The 14,298-nt window shown below is 53.8% G+C and overlaps 1 protein-coding gene across 1 annotated transcript; it reads left to right on the forward strand.

The window, feature by feature from the left end:
- Positions 1-8,026: 8,026 nt before the first annotated feature.
- GLRG_04512 (chitin synthase) lies at positions 8,027-11,756 on the forward strand (the record flags this gene model as incomplete). The annotated part of the gene is made up of 2 exons (XM_008095197.1): positions 8,027-11,267; positions 11,323-11,756. The coding sequence occupies 2 exons, from the start codon at positions 8,027-8,029 to the stop codon at positions 11,754-11,756; spliced, it is 3,675 nt and encodes a 1,224-aa protein (XP_008093388.1).
- Between the last annotated feature and the right edge of the window lie 2,542 nt (positions 11,757-14,298).

The following is a 14,298-nucleotide window of genomic DNA, read 5'->3' on the forward strand; positions in this document are numbered from 1 at the left end:
AAAGAGAGAAGGTCGGATTGTCAAGGGCAATGCAGGAGAAAACAAGATGCTGGTCTAGGGATTGAGGAGAAAGGTGAAGAGGCTTGCCGGAAGGAAAAAGAAATGGTGCAAAATAAAGGAAAGGCATATGCGACACAGGAGACGATATACAGGCACCAGCGAGGCAGTCAGCAACAAAGGTACCAAGCTGTCGGAGCCGTCGCAGCTGGAGCTGGAGCTGGAGCTGGATGGATTCGGAGCTGAAGGTTGCTGGAGTCTAGGTAGGTTACTTTGGCTGAAGAAGGAACAAGAGGCTATTTCGTGGCTTCGGGCACAATTACAACACCCGTCTCTCAATGTGGCACTTGGCAGCGACTCGCGCACCAACCTGTATCTTGCTGTTGTATGTGTACGTAAAAGTCCGAACGCCCCGCGGCAAGGTACAACAACTCCGGTAATGTGATTGGACTGGCGCTCGTTGCCCCGAAGCGCTGCAGAGCGGATTTGGATGGCGTCGACTAAGCGTCGAGGGAGCGTCTCGGACGTGTTCGGATGGGGGATTGCCCCTCGTTGAATTACCATGGATTTACAGTAAATGACGCGAGACTTCGGCTCATTATGGTTATGGTAGGCAAGGGTGTCTCGAACGGTGGTTCCCTGCCGTCCACTGGACTTTTGAAGGGCCGTCCGACTTCGTGCTCCATGGTGGGCGACCATGGGAAGCTGGCTCCGTTATAATGAAGGTGGTTGGTGATGATGATCAGATACGGAGGAGGTAAACTACTTACCCAAGTTTGCATACAGTTGGGCTGTATCCGTACGAATGATGCCATCCAATGCAACCTGCCCCGTGTTGTCTGTGTCCTGCGTGCAGCTACTGCAGATGCACACGCAGATGCACAGTGCGGCCTGCAAGCGCATCGAAAGGAAGGAAACAAAAGGAATAGCAAAGTACGTATCTTTCTGGGCTGTGTAGAACCGACCTACATACCTGTAGTACCTACCTACCTAGGTAGGTGTCTGGGTGGGTGTGTACTACGTACCTACTCGCTCAGATACATGGTAGGTATTCGTAATCTGCCTCGGTTGCTCTTGCCACAACATATGCTTGGTTGGAAGGTATCTCCCTCACATTCCTTTCTGCTTCTCCTTACCTGACTACGGATACTCTACCATATATCACAGCACCTCCAATATTGCCCACGGCCGAGCGGGGCTTGTGTCGGTTATCTTACCCCTCCGCTGGCCATCGTCAAACACCGCAGCCACCACCACTCTCGCTTGGTCGATACACACAGACGGCAGACCCGAACGGAACTCCACCATATCGCACTCCCCCAGACTGGCTCGGCCAGTCGCCGTGCCTCTGTCAACCTCGTGTCACAACACCGCAACGCTGTCATGTCACCTTGGGTCACCGCCTCTCCGTAGAGCCAGTGTCAGTCAACAGAGACCCTTGGGCCTCGGCGAGAGAGAGCTGGAACGCGCCAACTACATGTCAAACCCGTTCGCCGATGAGGCGGGACGCCCTCCAACGTTGTACCAAATCACCACCGGGGACGGATGTCAGACATTGACGATTGAGGCGGGTAGGCACCTGGTGTCCGGTTGACTTCTTCCCTTTACGCACTCACTAGGCACTCTTAATTGTCGGCCTCCACTCGTTGGCTGATGAAGCAATAATGATATTCGTTTCACCCCGAACGGAGGGTAGGGGGAGGTGTCTCGCCCTTGGCCTGGTACCGGTATTCGCCTCACCCGTCCAATTCATACCGGCACACTTCAGCCCCTTTGGGGAATTTACTGGGGTATCAGAGGTGCGAAGTACAACTATACGCGTTGCAAAGATTCGCGTCTCGGAGACCCTTGTTCTCACTTGGAGTATCCGTATTTGTACTTCACAGCGGCTTTGCTGGGGTGCGTTGACTTTCCCCGCGACGCAGCCCTGTGCAAAAGAGAGCGCAAAAGAAGGGACTTCAGGGTATCGATGCCTGGCCCGAAAAAGAAAACGGACCCGACACGTTCCCCGCAAGAGAAAAGAAGTGAAGTTCGAGAACCCACTGTCAGCACCTAGCTCCGGATAGAATGCTAGGGGAAACCGCCGGCATCCGTACTGCCTGTGTTCGTTTCGAAACTTCCCTCTCGCTCAGTTCTCCTGTCAAGCAAGTCTGAGTGATGCTGATTCGAGCTCGACGGTGTCTGTCAAGGAAAGAAATCCAGTTCGAGGGTGCATGTTCTACTTGATTGCAACACAAAGAGCCGAGCGGCGCTGCATTGTCGATAGTACTCCGTAGGCGCATGGCCTTCCACTTCGAGGGTATAAATATCCAGCTTGACTGTCGTCTCCGCCATTCCATAAAGATCCAAGTGGATTCTGATTACCTAGCCCCAGCGCCCCAACGTGGGTCCGATGGCCAAATCGGCGAAGGCTGGGTCTAAAATATGGTCGTACCATATGACCCTGCAGCCGCTATTGGAAATAGAGGAGCGAGCAGACTGAATAGGAGAAGCGAAAGGGGGAGGGTTACATGAGCAGAAGATGAAAATTCCAACCAGCACACAAATGGCCGGGCTGCCGGGGCATCAGTGGAACTCTGCGAAAAGAAGAAGAATAAAAACAACAACGTAAATTCAAGGAGGTACCGCCTTGGATACGTACTGTATATCAGTTGGCCTTGACGCTAGGCACTCCTCATCCGAGTCTGTCGTCATCTCCATCCACTCAGCCACTTCGTATGAAAATCGAGGATGTGTTTGGAAACGTAAGACTCACCGAGAAAAGCGGGTGCTGCGGGTTTTGCTCGTCATGTGAGGCATTCAGCACGTTACTGTCGCTAGGTACTGCAAAGTCGTATGCAGGACATGGATGACTGACTGACCGTACTCATCCTCGCACGGACGGGACAAGTTACAGTGGATCGATACCGCCGGGTCCACTGTTTGAATTGCCAAGTTGACCGAGCCGACCCCTTTTCAACGCCGGCCTAAGACCCTCACCCACCTATCTCCCGGTGGCGGATTCTGGCGGTGCACAGGCTCGGGCGCCTTCCACGATCCTCGATCATTTTGAGGGTCCAGCGTTTGAAGGCAATGGGCCGGGGCGGACATCGCGGATCACCGCTGCTAGTTTACACCTATCCGTACAGAGTGCGACTACAACCAGTGCAGCTTTCGGTCGCAATCATTTTTGGCTTGACTGTACCCCGCATGATACCATGCAGCCAGACGGCTGGATGCATGTTGAGCCTGGAAATTGGAGGACACCAGAACCTTGGTACTGGTTCCGGTTCCGGTGCGTATTTGTATAAAGTCGCCGTCACTGAGCGAGCCCTCACCCGAATGCCACACGTCTCGCAAGCATAACGGATAACACAGCCACATATCTCGACAGCGGGCAACGGGCGTGCTAGAACGAAGCAATTCCAAGGTCGGTCTCTCTTTGTTTCCGGGGCCATGTGCGAATTTGCTCATGGAATTTCTCTATTCAAAATGGTGCCGAGCCCACCGTACTCTTTGCGATGGAGATTGGCCGTAATGACTGCTCACCTCCCGAACCGGACTGGACATCTCGTATAACTGGATGTGGAACGTCTTTTCTTCCTACTTCCACCCCCCATCGTCTCCAAATCGGCGTTGACCACCCCCAACGCCCACAGCTCTTCAAGATGAAGTAGCATCGCTAGCTTTGGGTGGGTTTTTTCTTCTTCAAGCTCGGACATTTCCTCTGCCCTGAGGCTCTTCTGCTGCGCGGCCTATCGTTGGATAAAACCACACTTCAGCATGCCGAAAATCGCCATATGAGGCCAGGTTACCGTAGCGATGGCCCATTGGATCGAGATGCAAAATAATGGCTTATCCGCCTTGGAGTTGTGAAGGACGGCCCCGTTGTAGCTTCCGTATACCTTACCATGCCGAAGATCAAAGGCTTGGTACATCCCCTCCCGCGACATCATCATTCACCATGATCGTAAGTAGCGTGTACAAGTGATCACAAAAAGAAGTTATCACTCATAGTAGGAGTACCGAACAACACACACACTCAGACAACACAACATCATTTAACTGACACATAATCGAATTCTGGGGCCGATTCGATAGGGTCTCAACCGAGAGCAAATCACCTCAATGAAGTTGGTGTGCCAGTACACTGGGCAAGGCGCCATGTTTTGAGATGAGACACGCAGTTAATGCCAGCCGCCGTATCGACCTTCGGCCGATTCACTTTCGTCAGATTGATTAGATGAATTTTCGTCTGATGGTTCACCTAAACGATACATACTATATACACACTTCCTGCTTAAGACGGCTCATTGTCGCAATCACGAGGTGGGGCTTCGTCAGATAACACCCCCCTTGGTTGATCGGCAAGCCACTGCAAGCTACTAGAGGATCTACTTAAGATCTGCGAGAATCAACTCATGAGGCAACGGAAAGGAAGGATTTCCCCACGATCCAGCGGCACGAATATAGTTCACTTTTATTTTTATTTTTATGTTTTGGGCATATCTGTCCGCTAGCAATCTGGGAAGCAAGCTTGGAACCTCGGAAGCCAGCCGATGCGGGTGGGACGAGGAAACGCAGATAATATCAGGAGAAACGTGCGGTTGGCCACTTGTGGGTTTCTTGATAACGGCACAGGGCTCGAGTGGATGCTTCACTAAAGAGCCAAGACAGAGTGTTCATTCCCAGCGGGGGCTGCAAGGGCTGCAAGAAACCGAGCATGCCTTTGGCGAAAGCGATTGACAACAACAGTGATAGCCGCAAATCCGGCATGTTGTGTTAGGGGTGAACTGATCAGGATAGGCGCGCGTGACCTGACCTCAGATGAGATCGCCCGAAGCGGCGTGATGGCAGTGTGTTGATGGAGAGGAAACATTCCCAGGCTGACATTTTGTGCCCCTCGAAACGCGGATACTGCATCGATACTTTGACCATGGGTACCACGTGGATATCTCTTCTGGGGGTCAAAATCCATCCCAGTAACGATGACCTAGAACACTGCTGGACGAGGTAAAGAAAAGCTTACCCTCCACAGTTGAGTTTTCGCGTACGCAAAGCAGACTGGATCCGTAGGAGCTATGGGGTAGTTGATGTGGCTAGTTGGGACACTGGGTTGCGTGAAGTCCGTGACAGCCGAAGAACAAATGCCTAACAAACGCCTGCCTGCAGCGCCGGCATAGATGTAATGAGATATCCCGGGCAAGGCGATCTGCAAATGCACTACTTACAAGGGCCGGCGAGCAATCAAGTTGCGCGTTCTTCCTGTCGTCATCGCATCTTTCCTCTCACGACGACATAGCCCATTCGTAAGCTCGGGCGCCGTTCGGCACAGCACAGGCCAGTCCAAGTTGGATATTTCGAATGCCTCGAAGGTCGGCTGGTCGGCTGGGCAACGGGGGCGGAAATAGTAACCATGGTTTCTGCTGCTGATCTGGCTTAGACTACCGACCGGTATGTACCTATGTGGTGGGTAAGGTTCGAGCGCGGGCCCGGTTAATGGGTTGTGGATGGGTGGGTGTGTTTCTCATTCGTATGGAGTTCCGCCTTTGATATTGTACCATACTCTTCCACACAGGATACCATTTGCATGACGAAGCAGAAGGCGCAGAACCAATTTATGTTTTTGTCAACGCAAAACAAGAGAAACACGTGAAACGGGCGGTTGCGTTAGGGAGGGGGGCCAATACCTCCATCAATACTCATGATTAAAGAGTGCGGTCATTGACATGCCAGAGCGACGTTTCGGTTGTTGGTGTCCGTAGGGATACACAACTCTCCAGGTGAGGTCAGGGTACATCTGCGGTACTTACTTATGGGTCCATGAACAGGGAATAATCTACAAATAGGGCCTATGGAGTCTCCCACATGAGTCGTCCCCTGTTCCTTGGTTAATGTACCCAGCAGGTCGAACCTACTTTATTCTTAGTCTTCCTTTCGTTACCCACCGAAAGCAGCCGAAGCGGATTCTCGTACGGTATGTCGTATAGTGAGTGTGTCCTTTTCTTCGTTCGTATCCTGCTTTGCTTTCCTCAGGATCAGACGGCAAGGGAAGAAATAAAAATAAAAATAAGAAAGGGAGAAAAGGCAACGGGAGGGCTGGTAGAATCGCGTAGGTAGCAGCATAGATACGGGAACCTTGTACGTAGCATCGACAAAACGGGATTCAGCTGGCGATGACAGCAATACGAGAATGGATGAGGCGAGGGTGGCCGGGCTGTGGTGGTTGGTGGTTGGGAATGGAAATGGGACGGTACCTACCTACCTTGGTACTCCTTTCCTTGGAGGAAGTACATCTGATTTTTTTGACTTTTTTGGACAAAAAAAAAGAGCTACTCTATACAGGCTAGCGGAACGGTTTACAACGCCGGACTATCTCTTCCCCTTTTCTACACTGCAACCTCCAGCTGGTATCCGTACTCTGTTCCAAAGCAATACTTCTCTGTGCCCATACCATCCGCCTCCCTAGCAAAGGGAACCAAGGAAAGCCGAGTACCTAGGTAGTTGGCCGCCCCTCAGACATATCGACTCATTCTCTGCGGCGCACTCTCTCTCTCTCTCTCTCTCTCTCTCTCTCTCTCTCTCTCTCTCTCTCTCTCTCTCTCTCTCTCTCTCTCTCTCTCTCTCTCTCTCTCTCTCTCTCGTTCCTTCTTTCCACTTTTTCTTTGCTTTCCGCCCTTTTGGCTTTCGCGAGAGCCGACTGACTCTCGTTTCTCACTGCTGCACTCGTCTCTACAAATCAGCATCTCGGCGCCATTCCCAACAATCGAACCGCCTCCCCCCTCTCATTGCAGATTTTAGCGACATCAGTCAGTCAGTGGCACCAACAGTCGTTCCCAGGAAGAACAAACAAGCTGTGCGCACAATCGCGCCAGTTTACCAGCTCCATCGCTCAACCCATCCATCACGCGCTCAACCGGCGTTGCACTCTCGCCTTGTCGTTCCTTGGCATCTCAAACCCTCTCCCGGGTCGCGCACAATTAGCCCAAGCACATTCGATAACCAAAACATTCGTGTGTTTCCTAGGCTACATTTGCCTTACATCGTCGTTTCTCAACAACACTGTCTACAGACTTCCCATCCGCCCGCCATTCTCGGCGTCATTTTGAAACCCAGGTGTCTGCACTTGCGCCGCGATCTTCGTCCGCCCACCTCGTCCGTACTCATCGTCTCAATTCAGGTTGCATATCGTCTTGCGCCCGCCCGTCTGTGTTCCTTGAGACGACTCACGACACCCTGGTGCCGAGTTGTACAGGGAACCCAATAGGCTCGCAGAAGCCGTGCACATCTGCTTAGGTCCTCAGAAGCGACAAAATCAACAACCTCTTGGAAACTCGACAAGGGGAGAAGACGGCATTTTTAGAGTACAGGGAGACAAAGTTAAAAACAAGAAAAGGAGAACCCGGGAACGCTCGTTGGCCCGTTCGTCGCTTGAGGTCTCGACCAAAGTTACAAGATCCTAACTGGGGTTGCCCAACCATCCAGGGCAGGTTTGAGTTGCGGCATCACGCAAGCACAGAGAATCCAGCAGCAAGTCGCAGTCACTACTTGTTCGAAAAGAGCAAGAGAGCAAGGGCTTTTTGCTGGCGGCTTCCCTGCTTGCATTGTTGTCACAGAACACGGCTGCCCACCCCCTCCCATTGATTCGCGGTCTCCCAAGGAACAACCCCCGCTGTCGACAGGGGTGCGTAGGCCTGCACAGTCCACAAATCCAGCCTGGAGGTGCTTTCCTCCCAATAACAACTCCTGTGAGTATGGCCTCCTGCCAAACGACCTGCAACAGCCTGTCGTCTTCCCGCTACTGTTGTGGTTTCCTGGCTTCACTTCCACCCTCCAACATCGGTATTTCTCTACCTTCCAGAATCCTGCTTTGAACCTCTCTCCCTTGCGAATCGAGCCCGAAACTGCCTGTCTCTTGTTTACACTTGCGACAGATCGAACAAAGCTCACCCGCCGAAAGGGTGAAGTTCCCCATCCTCTCCTGTCACTGGACGCCGCACACTTCAACTCGCAGTGGAACCAAGACTGACGTGTAACTCCTCTCAGGACCATGTCTCTCCCCGAACGGCCAGGGGCGAGCTCTCTTCCAGAGAATAGAAACCCGCACAGAAACTCGACGTCGCGACGCACCCGTCCTGGCGATGTTGACGCCGACGGTTACTATTCCGTAGGAGGGCGACCTCAACACCGACGTGGGCACTCTGCCAACTCTTTCCCAGAGACGATCCCCTCGCCTAATATCAACGCAGAGAACCAACCTCTATCCCCGAACTACGCTTCGCCCGTTGCAGGACCCGCCGCCGTCGACGAACCCTTCCAGAGAAAGCGAAGCTTGATCCGACCAGAGCGACACAGAATCGACAAGGACCATCCTAACTACTATTACCGTCAACATGCCGCCAACATGAACGTTCTGCCCTCGGCTACCGGAAACGACCCGATAGTCGAGGACATGGAAGGCACCACAGACGTGTCTGGGCGCTCGCAGACGAACGACAACTACTCGGACGTCTCGCCGCCGCGGGCAAGTAACAGCAGGGAGAACAGCCGAGAAGAAAAGAAAGTCCCGACTCGAACCAAGTCGAAGCGTGTGAGCCGCCACAAGTCCGGCAAGCTCAGTAAGAATGGTAAGCGGAAGCAGCAGGTCGAACAGATTCGTCCGCCGAGCTTCTGGAACGTCTACTGTGCAATCATCACGTTCTGGATGCCAAACTTCCTGCTGAAATGCTGCGGCATGGCGTCCAAGGCCCAACAACGAGCCTGGAGGGAGAAGATGGGCCTGATCAGCATCATCCTGCTCATCATGGGGTTTGTCGGTTTCATCACGTTCGGCTTCACTCAAACGGTGTGCGGAGCTCCTCCGCTCCGTCTCCGGGTCAACGATGTGTCTGATGGATACATGATTTTCCACGGAACCGCTTACGACCTGTCTGGCTCCCGCCACCCGCCAGCTGATGGTGTTCCTATGATCAACAGGACTCATGGCGCCAACGTCTTGTACGATTTGCCCGAGAAGTACGGCGGAACGGACGGCAGCTTCCTGTTCCAAAACGTCAACGGCCGATGCAAGAACCTCATTACGCTCGCCGAAAATTCGGATGTTCCGACTGACAGTGATGGTAATCTGGCATGGTACTTCCCTTGCAACGTCTTCAACCAAGACGGCTCCTCGAAGCCCAACCTAACGATTCCCTACTACCTCGGATGGGCCTGCCACACCACGCGCAAGAGTCGTGATACCTTCTATCTAGACTTGCACGGTGCTGCCGACGTCTACTTTTCTTGGAACGACATTAAGAACAGCTCCCGCAACCTCATTGTGTACTCGGGCACTGTTCTGGATCTTGACTTGCTCAACTGGTTTAACGCTACCCAGGTAAAGGTGCCCGCTCGCTTCAATGAGCTCAAGGACAGGAACTCGGCCGTCAACCGGGCTATTCGTGGACGCGACGTCACCAGAGCCTTCCAGGGTTCGTCAGACAAGCAGATCGCCGAGTGTTTCGAGGAGATCATCAAGGTCGGATCCGTCGACACTGACACTGTCGGCTGCATCGCTTCCCAGGTCGTCCTCTATTGCTCCCTCGTCCTTATTCTGGCCGTGGTGTTGACGAGGTTCTTCCTTGCCGTTTTCTTCCAGTGGTTCATCAGCCGAACTTACGCTGCCTCCAAGACGTCTCAGACTGGAGACAAGCGTAAGCGCAATCGTCAAATCGAGGACTGGTCTGAGGACATTTACCGAGCACCCCCAAGACTGCCTGGTGATATCGGAAGCAGCGTCAACGGATCCTCCGACCGCACCAGCAAGCGTCAGAGCTCCTTCCTGCCTACGACTTCTCGTTTCTCTACTGTTTACGGAGCGAACGCGGCGCCGCTGGTCGGTGGGAAGCGGATGCCTACCACCATGGCCAGTTCGGGTGCCGGCAGCAACATGCTGCATTCCAACAACATGTACCGACAGGGCAACGACAGCCGGTCCAACTTCATTCAATCAGATCCCTACACAAGCAACGTCAGTCCGACCGAGGGACCGGGACCGGCTGGGTTCATTCACGAGGCCGTCGTTCCTCAACCGCCGGCCGACTGGATGCCGTTTGGATTCCCGCTTGCCCATACGATGTGCCTCGTCACCGCTTACTCTGAAGGAGCGCTAGGTATCCGTACTACGCTCGACTCCATCGCCATGACAGATTACCCCAACAGCCACAAGGTCGTCGTCATTATCTGCGACGGCATCATCAAGGGCAAGGGAGAAGACATGTCCACCCCGGATTACTGCTTGGCGATGATGAAAGACCACACCATCCCCCCCGAGGAGGTCGAGCCGTTCTCCTACGTAGCAGTCGCCAGCGGTTCCAAACGACACAACATGGCCAAGGTCTACTCTGGTTTCTACGACTACGGCGCCAAGTCTGCCATTCCGCTCGAGAAGCAGCAAAGGGTTCCTGTTCTACTCGTAGTCAAGTGCGGTACGCCGGATGAGGCAACCAAGTCGAAGCCCGGCAACCGTGGTAAGCGTGACAGTCAGATCATCCTCATGTCTTTCCTCCAGAAGGTCATGTTCGATGAGCGCATGACGGAGCTCGAGTACGAGATGTTCAACGGTCTCTGGAAGGTCACCGGTATATCTCCCGATTTCTACGAAATCGTGCTCATGGTCGATGCCGATACCAAGGTCTTTCCTGACAGTCTGACGCACATGGTTTCGGCCATGGTCAAGGACCCCGAAATCATGGGTCTCTGCGGTGAGACCAAGATCGCGAATAAGCGCGACAGCTGGGTTACTGCCATCCAAGTCTTTGAGTACTTCATCTCCCACCACCTGGCCAAGTCCTTCGAGTCGGTCTTCGGTGGTGTCACCTGTTTGCCGGGTTGCTTCTGCATGTACCGCATCAAGGCGCCCAAGGGAGCTCAGGACTACTGGGTTCCTATCTTGGCCAACCCGGATATCGTCGAGCACTACTCTGAGAACGTCGTGGACACCTTGCACAAGAAAAATCTGCTGTTGCTTGGTGAGGACCGATACCTGACAACCCTTATGCTTCGTACTTTCCCCAAGCGTAAGCAGATCTTTGTGCCACAAGCTGTCTGCAAAACCACGGTGCCCGACACCTTTGCCGTTTTGCTTTCGCAGCGTCGTCGCTGGATAAACTCGACTATCCACAATCTGATGGAACTGGTCCTCGTCCGAGATCTCTGCGGTACTTTCTGCTTCAGCATGCAGTTCGTGGTGTTCGTTGAGCTGATGGGAACTCTTGTCCTGCCTGCCGCCATTGCCTTCACCTTCTACGTCGGTAAGTAATCGTACCACGGAAATCTTATCGATGCTTAGCTAACGGGACCCCCCAGTCATCATCTCCATCGTCCACTCGCCTCCGCAGATCATTCCCCTGGTTCTTCTAGGTCTCATTCTCGGACTCCCTGCCGTGCTCATCGTCTTGACTGCCCACTCCTGGACTTACGTGTTGTGGATGCTGATCTATCTGGCATCACTGCCCATTTGGAATTTTGTCCTTCCCACGTACGCGTTCTGGAAATTTGACGACTTTTCGTGGGGTGATACCAGAAAGACAGCAGGCGAGAAGACGAAGAAGGCCGGTCTCGAGTACGAGGGCGAGTTTGACAGCAGTAAGATCACCATGAAGAGATGGGCCGAGTTTGAGCGTGAACGCCGGACGCGAACCAACTACTGGGGCTCCAAGGAGAACATTGTCGGCGGGGGCAACACCTGGTCGGTGCCCCCCAGTCATCAGTACAACGACGAGTACTTCTCTGATGCATGAGAAAAATCATACGGCCGGGCGTCCCCCCCCCCCCCCCCCCCAAGCATAAATGGTACAACAGGTTTATACGAAAGGCGCTATTGTTGGGGCCCACTTTCCTTCTGATGATGAACAAAAAGGGGGTAAGTTGCGAATAGTTGAGGCTCGGCACTTGTAATAATGGGAGGAGAAGTCGCGAGGTGTATTGTGTCGAAGACGCTATATGTTTTATTTTTTTTTGCCGCAACCTGACTATTGTTTACCATTGTTAGTCTCACCCCTGAGACTTGCGTTGTATGGGCGAGGGCGGATGTTGCGTACATTGCCATCATGGCTGGATTATCGGATCTGTCATAGGGGCGGGCGCTTTTGTGTGTGTTCATTGAGTGAGAAATGTTTGCACAGTTCCAGCCTCATACATAACCTGTAACCAAACTGGTTCATACACCGTAGTGGTATTGCCTAGTAAAACCAACCTCTTTTCCCGTTCGTCCAACCGATCCGATCAGACGCCTTTGCAAAAAAGCAACTGTTGACTGCCCAGTGACCCTAGCCTTCTCGGCCGAAAGGCGCTGGTTACTGCTGAGCAGTCTCTGGCGGGAATATTCGCAATCTCTAACCCTCTTGTCCTCCCCGTGGTCCTTTCTCCAACCACCCCCCTTTATTTTTTCCCTTTCTCGATCCGCGAGGCCTCTCCCTGTCATCCTTCTCAGCCAGCAAGTCACCGGTCGAGAAGGCGGGTTTTGATTTTGATTTTCATCTCCCCCGCCCCTTGCCAGCCAACAGAAGGCGAAGGTATTGATCGCCAGTTGTTTCGGATGCTGTAGAGGCCGAGGAGTATAGGGCAGGTCCTATGACTAGCGGATGCAGGGCCGCTCGAACGGGGGGCATTGATTGTTGGTTGGGCATCAGTCTTGGTATTGCCTCCTTGGCCCCCCGCCCTCTGATCGGGTAGTGCCGTCGGAGCTCGCATAGAGACGCCTTAAGTGCGTACCCGCGTGCCTACCTACCCGCTCGCGACATGAACGCATCCAGGAGGAGAAGAAGAAGAAGAAGCAATGTCAGGTTGCAGAGACGGTCGGTGGCTTTGTGTCAATCGCAATTGCCCTCCCCATCACAAGTGTGGTTAGACGAAATTTTCTCAAACGAGGCACGAGGGGCGACGGGAATTGGGGCCCTGGGAGGACATGAGGGAGAGTATAGGAAAGGAGGAACGGTTGGAACGCGTCCCCGTCCGCACGGCCTCCCGGGGGTTCCTTTCGTTGGAAGTCGGTCAAGCGAACCGCGGGCGGTTGAGACGACCCAGCGTCTCTCGTCCCGTCCCGGCCGTCGTGGCCCTTTGGGACGGGAGAGGCCACCCAGCCCATTGGGAATGCGGCCAAGGTCGAGGGGTTATCTTTCCCTTCTCCAGACTGCCCACCCGCTCGCTCCCGGGGGTGGCAAAAGACGAGGGAGAAGGGGGGGGTGGTAGCGGGACGGATCTTATTGTCCGCGGGAGATGGGGATCCCGGCAGACCGGTGAGGATGTGGAAAATTGGGGTGCTCGGTGAGCATATACATGTGGGTAGACAAGCATAACGACACCGACGGGAGATCAGGAAGAGAGAGGGAGGGAAGAAGGACGGGCGACCAGACATACGGAGGCTGCGAGAGGAAGCAGAGGGAAAAGAGGGAGGGAAGGAAAGAGCGCATAATGGCCGCACTGCAGGTAGCCGAGACATGGCTATTTCCATCACCCCCGTGGCATTTTGCAGCTCGCCCGCCTTGCCCTGTAATGTCTTGTTGCTCGTGCTCCCATTCGCGCCGCAGGTTTTGCAGGCGCCTCTCATTGCAGCCTCGAAACCAAAGGGGAAGCGAGGTGGATGATTGACAATTTGCCGCACGGCCTCTTCGCCCGCCAAGCTTCACAGGGACTGCAGGAGACTGGGTCTCTTTCCGTTGTTTCTTTTTCACCCATCTCTTCCTTGCCTCTCTCTCTTTCTCTCTCCCCCCTCTGGAATCCAGCGTGGTCGGGGGCCGGTCAGATTGTGCTACCCGAAGCACAACGCCACGAGTTTGGACAAGCCGGCTGACCATGGGTTTTCCGGGTGCAAGCAGTTGGATTGCCTACCCCTCCATCATGTCCTTTGAGGTGGAAATTGGATCGAAGCAAGCGACCGAGGCCCATTGGGTGGCGATGATAAGCAAACCATCCCCGTTCCTGGGTCCGATTATGGATGTGGGAGTGATGACACGGGCGAAAGCAACTTGCTGCCGCTCCTGTTGATGAAGCTTCCGATTAAGCCAAAACGCGGTTGCTTCTAGGAACCATTGTATCTTCAACGGTTGCCGGCTGGGCCTCGTCTTCGGTATCTCGGCCTCCCACTGCTGTGATTTGCTCTGGTGTTGGCCAGCCCCGTTTGCTGAAGATCATACCATCTATTAGCACGTAGCGGATTGCGCGGCGCCAATGAAAGCAATACAGTCTTTTCCCTGTCACGCTTTCTAATCCCTGCGTATACGGTAAGGGGGTCGGACAGGCAGAGACTGGAAAGTCCGAGAGGACAAAAAGCAAAGGTGTGCA

This window comes from Colletotrichum graminicola (genome assembly GCF_000149035.1).
Source record: "Colletotrichum graminicola M1.001 genomic scaffold supercont1.14, whole genome shotgun sequence".
NCBI classification, from domain to species: Eukaryota; Fungi; Ascomycota; class Sordariomycetes; order Glomerellales; family Glomerellaceae; genus Colletotrichum; species Colletotrichum graminicola.